This window comes from Chrysemys picta, chromosome 2 (assembly GCF_011386835.1).
Source record: "Chrysemys picta bellii isolate R12L10 chromosome 2, ASM1138683v2, whole genome shotgun sequence".
Classification (NCBI taxonomy): domain Eukaryota; kingdom Metazoa; phylum Chordata; order Testudines; family Emydidae; genus Chrysemys; species Chrysemys picta.
This window is the reverse complement of record NC_088792.1, coordinates 217,350,110-217,370,675: the sequence shown is the minus strand read 5'-3', so window position 1 is coordinate 217,370,675 and position 20,566 is coordinate 217,350,110. Positions and strand designations below refer to the sequence as shown.

Genomic DNA, 20,566 nt, shown 5'->3' with positions numbered 1-20,566 from the left:
TGAGGCAGCCCCACCTGCCATAGTACTATAGTTACGCTTCTACTTATGGAATTTTCTAATGATCTGTGTAAGTCTCCCCCTACTCGTCCATGCTTGTGTGAGAGAAGCTGATGTTGGGCATGCTAGGAAGTTACAAGTCCTTCTCTCTTACAGCCCTTAACTATAGTCTTTACTCTAAAGAGCAATGCCACTGACACCCATGGGAATACCGACATGAGCAAGGCTTCTTTTGGTAGAACTGGAAGGACACAAAGAACATTTTCTTATAGAATAAGATCATTGACTAACTCTTGCTGTCCTCACTGACATGAAAAGCATGAATTAACTCAATAGGACTTCTTCTGTGAGAAAGGCAAGCACGATTTGGTCCCACAATTTTTATTTTTCTGGTGATGGAAGCAAAATGCATCATTTTCTCATTTGCTACCCCTAGGAGAGTAATTTGCTGCACACACACAAGCAGTACTGTAGCAAACTACTGGGAAGCACAATTTATCATTTAAAAATAAATGCATAAAAATACGAGGGCCAGATTCTGAGCTGGTGGAAATTGGCATAGCTCCAATGACTTGACACTCATTGAACTAAACCTAAACCAGCTGAATATTTAGCCCATAAAATTTAAGTAACCTGAGCCAATTCACTAGGTAAAAGAAAGGGGAAGTTGGCCAAGGTTAGCATTATATAAGGATGGGTATCCCTGAATACATATAGTGAGAGGTTGGAGACAGAAGGATCTGCCATGTGAACAAATTCAGTTGTGGGAGTTGATGTTCCCTTGTAGTCAGGGGAGCACTCCCATCAAATCGGGGACTTAACTCAGTTGTTCCCGACAGAGGATTTCAATCCTATTTAAGTGGAATCAGAATTCAACAGAAATGCTTGATTAGAATGCATGGAACATTCCTATCAAATCCAGGCTACTAATGAATCCATGGGTAAGGTCCATTAATTTCAATACAACCAAACTCCAAATGTGTTAAAATGTTATGAAAGAGCGTTGGCTGCATATGTGCACTTACTAATTTCTAAATGTTAATTTCTAGCTGATTTTAAGTTATTCTTTTTTAGATGCTGTAAAAACTCAATCCAACTCATATTTTCACACTTTAAAAAAATCAGCTGTTTTTGTTGTGTAGAAGTGGGCAAAATTGATCTGAAATACATTTTTTTTTTATTTGCAGAATTTGTAATTTAAAAAGTGCCTTAGTTTAATGTTTTCAGACAACCTTTTTTGGGGCTAAGACAATATGTGCCAAGTTTCAGCTCAGAAAGAAATTTTCTAATGTTATAATACCCCTGAAACATAGGTTTATAATGAAAACAATCAAACAGCCTTAACATTAGTAGCATAGACATAATGGTATAATTCACATTCTTAATAATTTTTAATGCATAGTTTGCTGCTTATTTCATCCCTTCAAACCAAATTGATGGGTGAATTTAAGGGCCCATCAGCATATAAATTACACCAATTTAAACTCACACCAATTTAGTGACATATTCACTTCTGAATCTGCTCCACTGAAGTGTTTAAGGGAGTATAATTTACAGCCCTGAGTAGCCAGGAGACAGATTGCCAAAAGAAGGGGATAAGATGGTTAAAATAGGCTAGCTCACCTTCTTCCTGCTCCCTTGCGCTTAGTTAGACCTACTTTCACATATTTAACTGCACTTACCCCATTTACTGAAATGTAACTTACTCCACTTTACACATACCTCCTCTGAATTTAGCCCTCCATCTTTTCACCTTGGTCCCCTATGTCGACTTGCATCAGCATTGCCACCCTTCAGTAGCTAAATGGGATCCTGCTGCAGGCTTCCCAGCAGCAGAGTACAAGTGGGTGTCAATCTACTCCTCTTTTAATTTCTGCTGCTGAATCTGACTATCTCTTCAGAAGCAATCTGCTTTGCAAAGCAGTCAGTTGGCAAATTGAGGCCTAGAAATTCATTGTGGCACTAGTTGTGTTTGCTGATCTGCAGGAGACCAGAAGCACATACCCTCAGATGTCAGACTTTATGGTTGTGTGTGAACATAAAATATGAAAATCTGATCATTTTGGACTGGACGGCCAAAATGTATTACTTCAAGGTGCGCCAAAGGAACCATAGAGGTTGATTGACTGCTAAATTCTAGGGTGATTAGCAGAAAGGCTTTATTTAAATCAGAGTATTAATCATTGACTCTGTGAAGATTTTCAATAAAAGATGTAATGAAGACAAGAATAGAACAGTGAGGAAGGAGACTGTCAACATTCCTAATCTCTTGGGTCTGGTACCTATTTGTTGACATATTGTTAAAATTAAAATAAATAAAACTTAGAAACTAAGGAAGTTTTTGTGGTACAAGCTGTAAAAAAAATAGCTGGGAACTTTTCAGTGGGTTTAAAATAAACCCCTCACTTGGGTGCCTGTTATATATGAATATTTTTGCTGAAAAGAAATTGCAAAAAATATAAATAAGAAAACAAAGTGCCTTTTAAAATGAGTTCATTTTTTCAGAATCGACTCTTACTAGCCATGAAATAAGTAGCTAGATTAGGTAGATGTTTCTGGAAATGCTGCATAGTATGTAGTACATGCTTCCATTGTGCTTCCTGGCATTATGGAATAATATGCCTTATACGGAAATATAATGATCAGTTCTGTTAAATCATGTTCAGTCAGCTTATATAATAACACCTATATTTTGTTATTCATTTCAGATTTCAGAGACCTATGCCTTCCTGCCTAGAGAAGCGGTGACACGATTTCTAATGAGCTGCTCAGAGTGCCAGAAAAGAATGCATTTAAACCCAGATGGAGCGGATCATAAAGGTAGTTTTAGTGTCAAATGGTGGGATGTAAAGTAATTTTATTCCTAATAACCATTTATATTTTTCTAGTTTAAGTGAAGGTTCATAAAAATTTGGTAGACTGGAACAGTTCAACAAGTCAGATCATCTCATTTAGTTAAGTTATAAAGTAGTGAATCTTCTGCATTCACATAAGGGATGGAGTGTAATGCCATGCTCATCCTCAATAGAAAGATGATTTTACCTGGAGGAAATCATTTATTTATCTTTGGAAATGTTTATACATCCATTTAAAAGTAGGGGATAGATGGGGTGCATGCACTGTAGTCATTTAGCATAGAAGAGCTCATAATTTTTCCTGGGCTTGTGCTTGATTCACATATTTTTTTCCATGGAAACTTCTATCTGTACAGCCAAAGAGCAATTTCAAATGCCAAAGTTGGAGCCAAATGACAGAAACTGTCCGACATTTGACTGCAGATTAGACAGAGGTGCCCTCCAATATATCATGCATAATAAACATATTTATGTTACAGATAATGGAAAACCTCCAACTTTGGTGACCAGTATGATTGATTACAATATGCCAATTACTATGGCCTACATGAAGCACATGAAACTGCAGCTACTAAATTCACAACAAGATGAGGTAAAAATTCAAATATTCAAAGTTGGTTTACAGTTGCTATTATGGGCCAGACACTGACGGTCTCCTTAGACCCAGAGTCTTTGGTGAAGCACTCTGTGCTGCTGTACAAGAGATATTAGTTCAAGTATTAGACATTGCCTTTTATGTGACTGGGCCAGTGGGGGCTGTGAAGGGTTTGGAGACAGTATATCCAGTCCTGGATTAGTCCTGTGCTCAGCAGTGACTTCCACTTTCAGAGGGGACATTATTATCAGGTCCTGAAGTGAATGCCATCCAATTCTCAAGGTCAGTAGCCAAGATGCAACACAGTGTGGGAGTGGAAATGGAAGCAATAAAGGATTGTTTTGGATCATTAGGACTAAGGACCTCACTGGGAAGCATATAGGGAATTAATCCATCCTTCCTAGAAGCTCCGTCCCTAATTCAGCAAACACTTAAGTTTGTGCTTAGAGTTAAGCTTGTGCCTAAGTGCTTTGCTGAATTGGAGTTTCTATCAGAATGAATAAAAAGGGAACCAGGCTAAGAACTGGGCTTCATCAAAGGGAATTGGGACTAAACCGCTTTTTTGATTATTTATGTTCTTTTCCTTGATTCATGCCGCGCTTTTTCAGATATTGGAAAGTGCTTCATGAATTGGATGGGAGCTGGCAAATTATTTGTAATAAACTCACTTTGATAGAAATGTATTCATTTACCATGCAAGCTGCCAAATAGTTAGGAGCCCAGTTCTATGCCAGCCAAAAAACAGTCTTACATGCTGTGTCCTTCTGCCTACCTGCAAGAAATAATCTGAATTTGATTCTTTTTAAAGAAAAACCTTTAAAAACAACCATAACAGCTGGATTATGGCAAAGATCCTGATTGACTCTTGAATTCTGTAAAGCCAGCGAGATTCTCTTTCATAATAAGTAGCTACGGACTATTGTTGGCAATTCATGAACTGTTCAAATCCCCACAAAAAATGGATTGTCAGTACTTTTCTTTACTGGGGGTTTTCTGCAATTCCCTATGAGAACTCCACACAACTGCTGCCTGATCTCTTCCCCACAGCCAGGCTCCCCTGAGTTGGCTACCTCTGGTTGGGAAGCTGATTCCAGAACCACCAACAGCAGTAGATCAGAGGCTTTATCCTTGCAGTGCTGCTTAAAGCTACTTTCTTCTTTCACTTTTCCCCTTCTTCCCATTGAGAATCACTCTTGTCATACAGGGCACAGCACTAATGCTGGAGTAGGGCCATCTACTACAGTGTACTCTTCCTCTGCCACAGCTCAAGCATTTCAGTATTGTCCTTTCTGGCCTAATGACCGGAATCAGGCCCTCTTCAGTGTACCAATTTTCCATCCAGGTCAGCCAGCAGGAGTGATATAATGGTAGTAGGAAGCACTCACTTCTTCCTGCACTCCCTCTGTAGCTGACAGCATGGCGTCTTCGATCATACAAACCCAGTCTTGCTGTGTATGAAATCTTTGCCACATTGTAGCAAGGAATGGTGTTGCAGTTTGTAATGTATTTCATTTGCACAATGAGCATTCGCTAATAAGCAGCAGCGTTGCAAATGATGTTCTCACGGTCATTTTTAAACTTGTCTCACAACTGATACATACCTTCAGTGCCTAGATATTATATTTTGGCACCAAGAACAAAATGGCAGTGAAAATGTAACAATATGAAGTAGGGGCATTTCTGCAACACGTCTTCAAACTATTGCATGCAATATGGTGCACTTTAAAAATCCGTCCTTTGATTTATACTAAGATTCTGTTTCCAAGGTTTCACTCATCATCTTTGTATCATTGTGGGAGGAGAGGATCTGAGGTGACAACTAACGTATATACTACAGCTAGCCAGCATAGTAATCCAGTCCCTCATAAATAGTAATCTGTCACCCCAAACACATTGGGCTAAGCTGTAGTTTTTAGATACAGCCCTTGATAAGGGTGGTGTGCAGAACCACCCTGGCCCACCAGGAGCTCACAGCAGCACTGGGGAATTTACCTCTGTGCTGCAGCTGACAACAACACCCTGCTCCCTCTCCATGCACCCCCCCCCCACAGAAGATAGGGTAGAGCAGGATTGCACATCATTTACAGAGCCAATGGAGCCCCAAGGGTATTCTGGAGTGGGCCAGGAGCAGAAAAGGAGGCGGGGCCAGCATTCCCCTATGCCTTGTTATTCTCCAGCTGTACAGGTTGACAGAGGGCATGGGCTGCCAGGATTGCCCTAGCCTGCTCTAGGAGCCAAACCAGCCCTCAGCAGCTCCAGAATTAGCAAGATGTGAACTACCTCTCCTTGGTCCCTGCACTGGCCCTAGAATCTATCCCATTGTGCCCGAGGGTTGGGGGAATGTAGATGCTGATTCAACCTTTGAAAGAGTGCAGTATGCATTTCCCCTGTACAAGATGGTGTGTTGCCTGCACAAAATTCTCTGTTACACACAAGGCACCCACCTTTACCCAGTTCCTAGGGCTCAAGGTTTAACCCACTTGATTTAGGCACCCCAATTCCTTTCACAGTCCCTAGGGCTCTGGGTGAAAGGAACCTACCCTTACGCAGTTCCTAGGGCTCAGGGAGTAATCTGGTTAATTTAAATACACCTCTACCCCGATATAACGCTGTCCTAGGGAGCCAAAAAAATCTTACCGCGTTATATCGAACTTGCTTTGATCCGCCGGAGTGTGCAGCCCCGCCCCCCCTTCCCCGGAAAGCTGCTTTACCGCATTATATCCAAATTCGTGTTATATCGGGTCGCATTATATCGGGGTAGAGGTGTATCTACCCTTACCCAGTTCTTAGGGCTCAGAGCATAATCTTTTGAGGGTTTACGGGGTCTTTTACCAGTGAAAAAGCCTTACACAGGAATATCCTTAACCTCTATTTATTAACAGTTACCAAAACAGAATGCACATACTAAGCATACAATGCTCACCACTCCCAATAAGGCACATGAACTTTTCTTGATGGACAGTCAGGATCAGGGCATCTGTGGACTCCAGCTTCTGCACGGTGTGATTGGCAGGGTGTTGAGGTCTAGCAGCTCTGATCTTGGGGCTGTGTCCTGGAGTTGGTGCCAAAGAACTTTTTTTTGGACCACAGTTTATATAGTGAAACTTGAGTCTTGCTTAGCTGTACCGTAACCAATCATTTTACTAAAATATTACTAAACAATTTTCTAACCAATCCTAACATATTGTAAAACAATTCTTTAACCAATCATACCCCACTAACTTAATTGATATACACCTTGCAAAATTAGTTATGTAACAGAAAAATCAAAAAACCAGAGACTATACAGATAAACAATAGAGAAGTGGGGACCATAAAGACAAAATAAAGAAGTAGGGATTTCACAATCACAACTGCTGATAAGTGATTTCTTGCCAGACAGAATGTTATCAAAGTTTTCTTTAACCATCTTAAGATCTATTTCTTTATCTGGTGATGGTGGGTACTATTAGTACAGGAGCACCTTCTTAACACCCCGATATTACATTGTTTTAATGTAATTTAGATGGAACATGAGGATGTGACTTTCTGCTTCTTGGATTATGGTTGCTGCTCTTCTAATATGACTGCAGAAAAAGGCCTCAGACCTTGTAATATGGCTACAGGAAAAGGCCCCATCCTTACAGGTGCAGACGGAGACTGGGTCTTGCCCTTGCATCTCTCCTTCCTATCAGGAGGCTACTGTTGCTGTGGGCCCTAGCCTCCAGCAGCTCTTACATTCCAGCTAGTCTGTCTGATGGCTTTGTTGTGGTACCCACCATCTTGGCTACACTTGCAGCTGTACAGCGCTGTGAGTTAAACCTGTCTTCATACAGCTGAGTAGGGAAAGCGCTGCAGTCTGTCCACACTGACAGCTGCCCAGCACACTGTCGTGGCCACATTTGCAGCATTTGCTGCGCCATTGGGAGCGGTGCATTATGGGCAGCTATCCCACAGAGCACCTCTTCCCATTCTGGCGCCGTGGGTTGTGGGAAGAGGGTGTGGGTGCGGGGCATTCTGGGTCCTGTCCCAATGCCCCATGATGCATCGCTTCACATTGCAGAAATCCCTTTGTTTCCGTCCATCTTTGGCGTCATCTTTCAATGGTTTCTGTGCAGTGCAATCTGTCTGCGGGAAATGGAGTCTGAACTGCTGAGACGTATGCTGACTTACCTCGCCAGCACGTCACGTTTGGCTGTCGAACTATTCCTTAAGATCCAAAGTGATAGTGAGAGTGAGGAGTCCGACGATGCTATCGAGCCGCGTAACGCGTACGATACGAAATTGCTTGTGGCATTCACGGACATGCTCAGCACCGTGGAACACCACTTTTGGGCTCGGGAAACAAGCACTGAGTGGTGAGATCACATCGTCATGGAAGACTGGGATGACGAGCAGTGGCTGCAGAACTTTCAGATGAGAAAAGCCACTTTCATGGGACTGTGTGAGGAGCTCGCCCCCACCCTGCGGCACAAGGACACGAGATTGAGAACTGCCCTGTCAGTGGAGAAGCGGGTGGCTATTGCAATCTGGAAGCTGGCAACTCCAGACAGCTACCAGTTGGTCGCAAACCAGTTTGGAGTGGGAAAGTCGACCGTTGGAATCGTGTTGATGCAAGTTTGCAGAGCCATTAATCGCATCCTACTCAGAAGAACCATGACTCTGGGTAACGTGCAGGACATAGTGGATGGCTTTGCACAAATGGGGTTCCCTAACTGTGGAGGGGCGATAGATGGGATGCACATTCCTATTCTGGCACCATCCCACCTAGGATCCGAGTACGTTAATCGGAAGGGGTATTTCTCTATGGTTCTCCAGGTGCTTGTGGATCACCGTGGGTGTTTCATTGACATTAACACAGGCTGGCCTGGAAAGGTGCATGACGCACGCATCTTTCGGAACACTTGGCTGTTCAGAAAGATGCAGGCCGGGACTTTTTTTCCAGAGCAGAAGATCACGGTAGGGGAAGTTGAAATGCCCATTGTGATCCTTGGAGATCCCGCTTACCCGTTAATGCCGTGGCTCATGAAACCCTACACAGGGAGCCTTGACAGCAGCAAGGAACAGTTCAACTACAGGCTGAGCTGGTGCTGAATGATTGTGGAGTGTGCCTTTGGCCGTTTAAAGGCCCGCTGGCGATCTCTGTATGGGAAGCTGGACTTGGCCGAAAACAGCATCCCCGTGGTTATATCCACATGCTGTGCCCTCCATATTATTTTTGAAGGGAAGGATAAAAGCTTCACTCAGGCATGGACCTCTGAGGTTCAACACCTGGAGGCTGAATTTGCACAGCCAGAGAGCAGGGCTATTACAGGGGCCCAGCGTGGGGCTGCAAGGATTAGGGATGCCTTGAGGGAGCAATTTGAGGCTGAAAACCAGCAGTGATATCTCCTGCACGGGAGTGAAGTGCAGTAGTTCCAATCTTTAGGAATCAGTGTTTGCTAAGCAGACAAGCAGACTTGCGGTGCCTGTTTATTTCCTGGGCTAAGGAGTCTTTTACTTTATGCAATAATAAAGAATGTTTTCAAAGCCAAAAAATCCATTTATTGAAAAGAAAAAAAATATTTATTGAAAAGAAACAAGGGAGTGGAGTGGGGAACGGTACAGTCACAGATTCACGTATGTCCTGTCTGGTTTGCTGTGCAGTGAGTGCTGCACTTCAGGATAGCTATACTGCATGGTGATGGGGGTTGAGTGCAGAGGGTAAGGGTCATGGTTTTCAGGGCTGGGTGGTGAAGATAGTAGTGTTGGAGGCAGCTGGTGGTGTGAAGAACACGGAATTTGGGGAAAGTGGGTTGGCGGTGACAGTGGGGCACAATGGAAAGAGTTTTGGGACCAGGGCTGTGGGGGAGGTGGCGTTTGCGGTACTGCTCCTTCTGCATGGCTATGAGCTCCTGGATAGCGTCTGCTTGGCGCTCCAGGATGCTTATGAGCTGATCTGTGCTTTACTGCCAGTGCTCTGTGCTTTGCCAACAGTGCTCTGCGTTTTCCTGGCGGATTCTGCTTTCTCTCTCCCTCCAGTTCTGTGCTTTCTTGTTCTCTTTAATAGATTGCTGCATCACTTCTTGCAGCATGTCTTTTTTGCTTTTTCGTGGTCTCTTCCTGAGTCTTTGCAGTCTCTGAGCAGGCGATAAGAGGGACGGCTGAGGTCTCAAGGTTGATGCAGCTGTATAGGCAAAATGCAACATTTAACAGAGGCAGCATTGTTTATACCAGACAGAGTAATGATTTCCCCCGCACTTAAGGAGTAGAAAACACACAGGATCTACACAATAGCATAATTTTCCCGTCCGAAACAGAGCACACATATCCCACGGGAGCCTCAAAATGGTGAGAAAGGGGGACTGACTGTTTCAGGGCTGCACCGTCCTCTGGGTTTCTGTGCCTTGGGGAGAGCCAACAGCTTCAGGGGGCACCTACACTGAACACTGTCCCAACATTTTCCACAGGAGTTCGTCCTGGACGATATCTCGCTGCTGAGGGTGACCTGGGAAGCAAGGGAGGGTCTTCTACTGCAATGCGGCTTCCGCCCTGGCCCATATGCAGCTTGCCTGTGTGCAGCAATGTTCCCTCTGCCCCTCGTGGCACAATGGCACGGACACGTTAGCCTGGCTGGGACAAGGACCACGGTGGATCTCCCGATAAAGCTGCGTAAGCGCATTGCACACGTTCTGGATGAGACATTCGAGGAGATTACCGAGGCCGATTACCACATCAATTGATAAACCACATCAATGCACTATTCCGCATCTAGGCATGCATGCCTAACCCTCCTCTCCCAAAGAGCCCGCAACAAAAAAATTCCTTCCCGAAAAAAAAAACGCTTACCGGGAACCTGCTCTTCTGTTTGTCCTCCACCAAGTACCGGCCGCTGCGACTGGCTACCTTCCTCCTGGCTCGAGAAGAGCTCCTGGCTGCATGGCTCCAGGGATTCCAGGTGTCTCCATCTGGCACACCACCCTCACTCCCGTTTTTCTCCTCTTCCTCCCCCCACACCGGCTCTGAAGTGTCCATGGTAATGCTCGGAGTGGAGGTGGGGTTAACTCCAAGTATCGCATCCAGCTCTTTGTAGAAGCGGCAGGTCGCGGGGGGAGCACCCGAGTGGCCATTTGCGTCGCGGGCTTTGCAGTAGGCACGCCGCAGCTCCTTCACTTTAATCCTGCACTGCAGGGCGTCCCGGTCATGGCCCCTTTCCATCATGTCCTCTGATACCTTCCCGAAGGTATCGTAATTCCTACGGCTGGAGCGCAGCTGGGACTGCATAGCTTCCTCCTCCCAAACACTGATGAGGTCCAGCAACTCTCCATTGCTCCATGCTGGGGCTCGCTTGGCGCATGGAGGCATGGTCACCTGGAAAGATTCGCTGATAACACTCCACGCCACGCCTGGCTGAGCAAACAGGAAGGGGATTTTTAAAATTCCCGGAGAATGTAAAGGGTGGGTCACATGGTTGGTTACCTGAGGCCAGGGCAGTAGAGTTTGAACTGATGACCAGAGTGGCTAGAACAGGCATTGTGGGATACTGCCAAATACTTCTGGAGGCCAGTCACAGCGCATTGGGCGGCCACACTGGTGCCGCAGCACTGCAGCGGCAGCGCAATACATGCTATTCCTCTCGGGGATGTGGAGTACATGCAGCGCTGCAACCACCGAGATACAGCGCTGCAAATGCCTTGACAGTGTGCACGGGGAGTGAGTTACAGCGCTGGGGGAGCCTTTACAGCGCTGTAACTCGCAAGTGTAGTATCGGAGCAACTCCCACATTAATGAGATTGCCTCGCCCCGGTGCCCTTTGTGGAGGTTCTGGCTCTTTCCCCTGTTCAAGTTGTAGAAAGCTTTGCTTGGGGTGGGGTGTTTTGTTTATTGTAATCCAAGGACTGAGTCTGTCATTAACACCTGTGTCGAGGTACAAGGGGGAGTCTTCCAGCACCCTCTCCCCACTTGGACACCTGCCCGGGGTTAGGAACAGCCTAGCCCTTTACCTGTCCAATTGAGCAATTAGTGACACTGGTTCTAGGGAAACATTCTCCCCCGCTACTAAAGAAATATCAATATTGTCTAGAAAAATCATCGAGACAAAAGAGAAAGGAGTTCATTCGGGGACCAGGTGAAAAGAAAATAATAACGATATTAATCTCCATCCAGACCAGTTCATTAACAACTAATTCTAGCATTAGCTGAACTTTTCTAAATCATTCATGGTTACTAACAAACAAAAAAATTAAAATGCAGTCCATTGCCTGCTACTTAAAATTCAGTGTTTAGAAAAGAGAAAATGAATATTCCTCATTTTCTTCATAAAGCATTTAAAACTCTTCTTCAGTGGATACTGTTTCATCAGCCTTATTGCTTTTTGGGTTTTCTCTAAAACTCTTGTTGCTAACAGACAAGCCTTTGGAAATGTTACTATATTCTTAAAAGAGACTGCAGAAATGTCATGGGGGCTTTCCATATTTGTCTCTCATTGACTTCCAGCTCAAACTCCAAACCCTGCAAACACTTATGAACATGCTTAACTTTAAGCACAGGTGTCAAGCCATTGACTTCAGTGGGACTATTAACGTGAGCTCACACATCATCATCAATAATAAAGATTCTGTAATCAGAATTAGTAGTTAAGAATTATACTGAAGGTGTGTGAGCCAGAATAAAATCCATCTCACTCTCCCACAATTATATTAGCTAGTTTTGCCTTTGATTTCATTGTGAACAAGACTGGGCCAGGGGGGAGTAAGAAGATGCCAGTTTTGACTTTAGTGAGGCCAGAATTTCATGATAAAGTTGCATATTGTCAGTGGCACCACTCATTCAGGTAAGGTGAGCAATTCAAGCACAAAAAATGGAGAACTGTCCTGTTCCACCGAGATTTAATAGCCAAAAGCTGTCCTCGGTTTTCAGACTACTAATACTTTGCTTGTACGAAATAGTCTAGAGAACACTTACTAATATTTGTATTATCATAATTAATTAAACCTGAACTGCACTTGTCAAATAAATGATCATAGTACATTTTGTGATGCATTATCCTTGATCTTCTTATGTTTGTTTCCTTACTCACTAATTCACCAAGGGTCCCCTAGTCATTAGTATGAATTAGCAAGATAGATTAGCATGAACATCATATTTGAAAGTTATCTTGACTTTTCCTAATGCAACTGAAACATGAAATTTTAAATTTGCAGGATGAAAGTTCCATAGAAAGTGATGAGTTTGATATGAGTGACTCCACCAGGATGTCGGCTGTGAACTCTGATCTCAGTTCTAATCTTGAAGAAAGAATGCAAAGTCCTCAGAATCTTCAGAGCCAGCAAGATGGTAAGCTTTTTAATAACTAGATAATAATAATAGTATGTTCGTCCCTCTTTTGTGCATTACCTTCATTCAGAACCTGCCATGTCCTTTACTTGAGAATCTATTTTAATAGGCAACTTGAGACATAGATTCACTTTGTCTCAACACACGGTGACAGGGTTTAATTTTTTGCCCGCTAATTGTTGCTTACAAGTAGGCACTTTTACACCACAGCATGCTGGGTTTTTTATATTATTAAATATATAGTGTGTCCACACATGGTATAAGGGGAAGTAAAATCCCTGCAACGCTTCACCTGTGCGTGGCTATCTAGACATTGGGTCCAGGAATGGGGAGACAAGGGGTACTGCATGGCTGCCTACTCTTCCCTCACCTGGAATCTTAGTTCTGAGCACCAGTCTACCACCCTCCAGCAGCAAGGGGGAAGGAGATAGGGAACTGTGGCTGCCTGCACTACACATGCTTCCCTGGGCTGATTCTGGGCTGCAATGGACTGAGCTGTGTGCTGGGACACAATCTAGCCCATAGTTATGGTGGATACTCTCTTTATATACAATCATCGGTTATACCTTATTTCTGTGGAGCTTGCTTTTGTGCTACCCCCCCTCCCCGCCCCAAAGACCACAACAAAATCCACTATGAAAATATAGTTCATTCTTTGTTATATAAAAAACCTAAACAGATGGGAGAACTAAAGAATTAGTGTAAGCCAGACAAAGAGTATACACTGAAACAATATATGTCTTTAGCTTTGTAGATATGAGATTTACTTGATGAAATGATTCAGATTTCAGGACTGTTGCTTAAAGCAGTGATGTCAAACATGACCTGTGGGCTGGATCTAGCCCACTTGGTGCATTTATTTTGCCCAACAGAAGTAGTCACGATCCAGAAACTAAGCTTTTGTTAAAAATAAAAAGTAAGTTTCTAGCCCTTGTGATTGTGAAGACAATATTCCACACAAGAAGAGAGTATAAATCAATACAGCAACATCTTTCTGGGTCTGCAAACAGCTTCAGACAATGGCTCAGAGTATGAACTCCCCCATTCCTTATTGGAGTGTAGTCTCCAAAGTCCAGTGAAGACACATAAGTGTCAATATTAACTATTTAACCACTGATCATTTTAGTGGATGGAATGGGGGTAGGGATGGAAATGAAAAACAACGGGTTGAGAATTGGGAGTTGCTCCAGGGAAGGAAATGCAGAAGGAAGAATGGAGGAGACACACAAAGACAGGGAAGAAGGAGAGAAACAAAGAAAGAAGAATGATGAAGAAAGAGAAACAAAGGGTAGAACTAGTGGTGATGTAAAGGTGAAGCTTTAGTTATTAAAATTTAGTTACTACATGAAGCGAGAATTCTGCCCTGGATCTCTGCACAAACCGGTCATTGACTTCAGTGGAAATTCTGCTTTGGATTGTGGGTGGGGGTCTGGATTATAAATTTATTCTTTGGACTACTGATCATAATAAAAAATTAGCTCGGGCTGTGAGTGAGTGGAAGACTAATTTGTGCCACCACAGTCTCCTCTTTGGAAAGACTTCCTAGCATTGGTAACACTTTGCAAACCTGTAACCATAGGTTAATCAAGCTCTGGGTCTAGTGTGTGTGTACATGTGTGTAATCTGTTCTATTGATATTTATAGATATCACCACCGTTGTGGAATCTGAGTCTCTTGGGAGACAAGTCCTGATTCACTACTGTGTTGCTCCAGTTATATGCTGGTGTAATTCAACTGAAATCATGGTGTTACATCAGTATACACTGGAGTGATGCAGTGGTGAAGCAAGCCCTATCACTAAATGTGAAGCATAGGATTTGCAGGGCAATTGTCTTTCACCCTAACAGTTTAGTGTATTAAATCAGTGATACTCACACTGAGGCTCAGGGGTTGCAAATGGCTTTTTAATGAGTCTCCTGAGGCTCTTTGCAGCACATGACATTAAAACAGTGCGATATAGTTATTAACCAAATCAGGATGCTTTTATTATTAGCCAATTTTAGTTGATAAAATAATATTTGGTCAGAATAGCCAAGAATATATAAACAATGAAGTCACTCTACTGTGGCTCCTTTGGATAATGTTGACCGGTAATTGGGCTCCTGAACCACTGAGGTCTGAGTGTCACTGTATTAGACCATGAGTCCACGATTGTAAATATAGTTCCACCTCTTCATTAACATAATATTCAGTTAGGGGCCCAATGCTGTGAGCTGCAGAAAGCATGCTGGAAGAATTGTGACTTAAGGATGTTCATGGTCTTCTAGTGCATTCTGTGCACCTTCCATGATCAAGCTGTTTGAATTTAAACACTGCAAGGATGAATACAAGATGCATATGAAGGGTAAAAATCATGCTATTTTGCTGGGTCCAAGCAAGGCCCTCTCCATGTTTGGAAGCTTCCTGGTAGCTATGCACAGAGCTGGGAAGAGCGTAGGCAGATCAGCTACATGCTTTGGCCTCTGGAAAGCACACAGGAGTCTGTGCCAGTTCATAGTGCTGAGTGAGGATTGCACAAGGGGTCACAATTCAGACATGCAAATCCTCCCATAAGGTCAGCAGCAATTATTTCATCAATAGTCACCCCCTGATTGCCTTCCAGCCCTGTGCCTTGCCTAGGGACTGAGGATAAATTCCATTCCCCAGCCTGCATGCTGTTCTCCACACAAAGCCCTTTTACTCAAGCTTTATGGAGGGGAGGTGGAGGAGAGATGAATTTCACCTATAGCACCCCATCCACAATGATATCATTAAGGGCAGTTCTCACTGCAAAATAGACTTCAGACATTTTTAAACAATAGGGACTTGATTAACACTTGCTGGTGAAAGGGATAAAATAGCACCCCAGGCACCTGTACCTGCAACCATTGGGGTTGGGAGCTGGGAGACAGTTTGCAATCAAATCATTCCCCAGCTCCCCTGGCCATATCCCCTTCTGGGGCAGCCCCAGTTGGTTGGTCTCCCAGTGAAGTAGAGTGTATATAAGGCAGCCACAGGAGCTAGCTGGTTAATAGGATTGCAAGCTACTTAACTGCCCTACCTACTTTCTGTAAGTCTAGTTCTGTGTCTCTCTGGCCGCTTCCTATTCCCTTGTTCTAAGCCGATTCTTTGTGAGAGACCCTATTTATCACTTACCTGCAGGCAGAGCTCCAGCCAAACAGCTGAGCTTTGTTTGTCTGACCCCTGATGCTGCTCTGGGGACTCTGATATTATCAGACCAGACCCATCAGCCCTTGCCTCAGATCATAGATTGAAGGCAGGGTTTGTAAACATCTTTAGTCTGTCTAAAAGACGAGTCTGTGTGCTTTTAATTGGGAGTTACTAGATTTTAAAGCTCTTCAAAGCTTTTAAAGTGGGTTTTGTTGTGAAAGCTGTCCTTTAAATGCCTCCGTTAAGAGGATAACAAGAGCAGCATGGAGAAACAAAGTTCTTCTGTTGACCTGCTATTAGCAGGAGTTAGAACTTGTGCAAAACTGCTGAGAAATTCTGCAGACTCATTGTAGCAACTCACCTCTCCCAGAATAAGGGAAAGGGATGGGTGGGGAAGCTTCTGCAGAGGAAAGTAGGGACTCATTTGGGTAGGTCCCTAGAAACTGGTGTGAATTTAATGTTTTGCTACTATTATTTGAGTTACCAATAAAGGCAATCATCAGGAGAGGGATAAAATGGACCACTTTGTTTTAACTGGAATAAGATGGAAGCTATAGCTATTCACAGTACTGTTTCCTATACTAAAACATACCAAAATGAGTTAAGACCTCTTTTGACTTTGTGCTTTGTCTGCACACTGAACTTTTAAGCTAGCACTATTTTTTTTAAAGTTCTTTAAGTATATAACTTTCCCCTACAGACATTTTCATTATTATATGAAACCTGTAGAGCTGTTTACAGTTAAAATTAAAAATGTCATGATTAAACTTTAGCCAGAAACTCTGTTGATACAAAGATATTAATAAGGGTCTAATACTTGATTTAAAAAAAAAATTTATATTGGAGCATTTGTAGTGTATAGGAATGGGGTAGATTTCTTTAAATAGCTTGAGAATCCTCTTCTGGTGCTCACTTTGTTCTTTGTAGCAGCAAGTTGCTAGGTTTCACACATTGTGTATATTTACTAAATATGGCTATTTGTATCCCACCATTCCCCTGTGGTTCCTTCCTATTGTTTATTTAAAGAGCAAAAGACACAACCGTATTCCCCTTTTTGTTTCAAAAGGTGTGACGTTAACTCCTGTGAAACAGTGTTGGCTAATTCAGTTAAACTATGTATTATTAGAAGTGTTGTCTAATGGTCTGTTATACATACAGTTTTCTTTGTTTTATACTCCAAAATTAGTTCAAGCCAAATTTATAATCCATCTTCCCTGCAATAACAGGTGAGCTACAGTAATTCCTTGAGCTCTTTACTTTGTCCTGATGAAGCCTGGAAGACCTTTGATTTTTAAAAATCAGCTCAAAATTTTTCTTTTCCTCAGTAACATTAAGCAAAGCATGATGGGGCAAACACCAGGCAGAAGATGAGTCTAGAACAAATGGATGAATGGGCACACTGTACTACAGGATGTTTTTTCATCATAGTTGCATACATTTCAGGCCTGACTCTGACATTGCTGAGCACTGGGAGTTATGATGAAGTCACTGAGGTCAAAGCAAATTCTCAGCACTAGGCTTATAATGAGCTTTTTGCTGTAAGTGAACCAGATACAGAACTCCCAGTGAGTTCAACATATAGCGCAGGTCAAGGATCAGGTCCAGGATTATATTAGTCATTAGCTGACAACACAGCTTTATTTTTAACTCAGACACAAAGGTTGTACAGAACTGTTCATGATGAACAAGGTGGGAGAGGGGCTGAACACCGCTGGTCAGGTGGGAAAGCTTCTCAGATCCAGTGGCTTAAGGGAAGTGCTCAAAACCTTAAAGGACTGGGCTCAAATATTTTGCAGCATTTTCTTGATGTATGAATCTGAGTTTTTAGAATTCAAAAAAATAAATCAGTGAACTATTAAAATGGCATTTTTAATGTATAAGGGATACTGAGAGTTTAATAAGTCAAAGTTATAGCACACTAAAAAGAAAGTAGCCTGTTAATGTGTTCCTTATTTTTTTGTCAGTTGTACTACATTTGCTATGCATAAAACCTTCATTTACGTACCTTCCAAAATCCTATTTTTAGGTATGTTTTTGGATTTACTACTACTTGATTAGTTTTATTTTGTAATCTGCATAGTACAGTGAGTACAGCTGCAATACTGTGAATGTCATTTATGCCTAGTTTAGCAGATATATTAAACACAGTTTTAAACTTAAACAGATGTTTTGAGCAAATTAGTCTCCGCTTCTGTTTAGTGTAGGGAGTCTTGGCTGAATAAGGACTGCAGGATGTGGCCCTATAGATGTAGAAAGAACAGGGACACAATACACCATTCTAAAATTTCATGGAGACTATTGCAATTTGTACATTAACTAGGGGATTGACTCCTGTTATGTACTGAGTCTTTGAATCTCACTGAAGTCAAGGGAGAATAGAAGTACTTGAGCAGATTCTCATTTTTACATGGCAAAGAATTCTAGTATGATAAGATGCTAGAATTTCTAGGTGATGTCTAATCCAAGATATTCATGCACTTCATGGCAGTGTCAAGAAAAGTTAGTAATATAAGAATATCAATAAGAAGACCTTGTGAGTTGCGTTTAATTATCTTAGTCCAGTTCCTATTAGACATCTGGCCACATCACAAAAAGCCACCATCAAAATTGGCATTAAATGGCAGCTTTGGTAATCTCAGCTGCAGGAGTAAAATCCCAAGGACTCTTGCCTGAAAGATTATCTCAAAGATGAGGGCTGAGGCAAACAGGCAGGGCATCATAGAATATCAGGGTTGGAAGGGACCTCAGGAGGTCAACTAGTCCAACCCCCTGCTCAAAGCAGGACCAATCCCCAACTAAATCATCCCAGCCAGGGCTTGGTCAAGCCTGACCTTAAAAACATCTAAGGAAGGCGATTCTACCACCTCCCTAGGTAACCCATTCCAGTGCTTCACCCCCCTCCTAGTGAAAAAGTCCCTAGTCTGTAGCAGTGCATGGGATTCTTCCATCCTAAGTGCAGGACTCTGCACTTGTCCTTGTTGAACCTCAGTTTTCTTTTGGCCCAATCCTCTGATTCGTCTAGGTCCCTCTGTATCCTATCCCTACCTTCCAGCATATCTACCACTCCCCTCAGTTTAGTGTGATCTGCAGACTTGCTGAGGGTGCAATCCATGCCATCCTCCAGATCATTGAAGAAGATATTGAACAAAACCAGCCCTAGGACCGACCCTTGAGGAAGCTCATCTCTGAGGATCATAAGGAAGCTCTCTCTGCTTCTGTGTGGTATCTGTTCTGGGGCTGTCAATCTGCCACCTTTTGCGAGCACTAAATTCACTTTTGAATAAAGAGAAGGAATAGATTGTTCACTTGTATATGGTTCTGAAGAAGCCATGGGCTGAATTGATGAGAAATTGAAACGTTATCTTATGCATATCAACGTTGGTAACCAAGCATACCTGGCCCTTCCGGCTCCTGCCTCTGCTAGGCTCAGATAAAGTCACTCAGAGATCCTCAGGTTCTGAAACCATGGGTGCTTTTATTTACAAGTTTGTGCTCCCACCAACTTCTCACCATACAGCATACGCAGCTCTGGGTTCTTTGTGTCTGAACCCAGGAGGGAAGGGCTTTCTTCCTGCCTGCACTCCCTTGCTGTCCTCCATCCCACCACTCTGGCTTCCTTCTTCCCAGCCTCTTGCATAGCCCTGGGCTAATTGGGCTGGCAGCTGGCTCTCATTCCCCAATTCCCTTTCCAGCCAGCTCCACTTTATTCACTTAAATGCTGCTGGCATGGCACAGCACGGGGCTGATTCTGCAGTCGTCCTGCTCAGCAATCTGTCACACACCTCCCCCCTCCAACTGCCAGGTTTGCCCATCCGCATCCTCTTCTCCCCCTGCCAGGCAGGGTCCTCCAGGGGAGCCCTCCGCTATCTTTCCTGTGACCCACTGGGTCCTCCTTGAGGGGTTCTGCGATCCCCCATCAAATTGCATGGGGGCTAGGTGACCCCGTAGCTCTGCCGCCAACCAGAGGTCCTCACACCAGTCACATCCCCAGGTGTGTCCCCCTTCCCTTTCTGCCTTTGCCCTCACCAAGGGTTCAGGGTCAATTGTAGCTCTCCCCGGGACACCCAGGCCTGCACATTCCCCAGGCCCGTTAAGCAGGTCCTGAGCCTGGTATTCTGAGGGTCCCCTTGTGGGGAGTTCCATTGAGCCTTTTGGCTCCCCGACAGGCTCTGGGGTGCATGCCTGCTCCTGCCTTTGTTCCTCCTGTCCTGCCCGGGCTCTGTCTAGGGTTATTGACTTCAGGGATCCTCTCCCCCTTTCTTGGGGGGGGCAGTGACCCCCTTTTCCATCATTGATTTCCTCCCTTTTTGGGAAGGGGTCCCAGTCAGTTCCTACCACCATGGGTATGGCTGGCCCTTTACTACCCCCACTCGCATCCAACGAACTGGACCCAGACCTCCAGGGGCAGCTGAGCACTGCCTCTTATCCCTGTGGATGCACTCCATACTCAGTTTGGCTCTGGAAATCACCCACTCAGGCTTTACTAGCGCCCTCCTTATGAGAGAACAGGCTGAGGTAGTGTCCACTAGACCCTGCTGGGGTCTCCTCCTCACCATCAAGGGAATGGTGGACAACTGCCTCCCTTTCTCTGGCTCTCCCGTGTTAGTCCACCCGCAGAACTTGGTAAAACAGCATTCCATGTCTGGACAGTCCCCCTTTTTATGTCTGGGTTGCC

General features: G+C 43.8%; 1 protein-coding gene across 4 annotated transcripts in view; it reads left to right on the top strand.

Moving 5' to 3' along the window:
• NOL4 (nucleolar protein 4) overlaps nt 1-20,566 on the top strand; it is a 260,634-nt gene that overhangs the window by 56,290 nt on the left and 183,778 nt on the right. For 3 of the 4 annotated variants that reach the window (XM_005279957.5, XM_005279955.5, XM_005279959.5), the window contains exons 3-5: nt 2,706-2,817; nt 3,332-3,444; nt 12,609-12,741. In XM_005279957.5, coding sequence (XP_005280014.1) covers nt 2,706-2,817; nt 3,332-3,444; nt 12,609-12,741 — 358 coding nt within the window. Of the gene's footprint in view, nt 1-2,705; nt 2,818-3,331; nt 3,445-12,608; nt 12,742-15,698; nt 15,791-20,566 lie in introns of those variants that run through there. The other variant, XM_065585459.1, reaches the window with a different exon arrangement.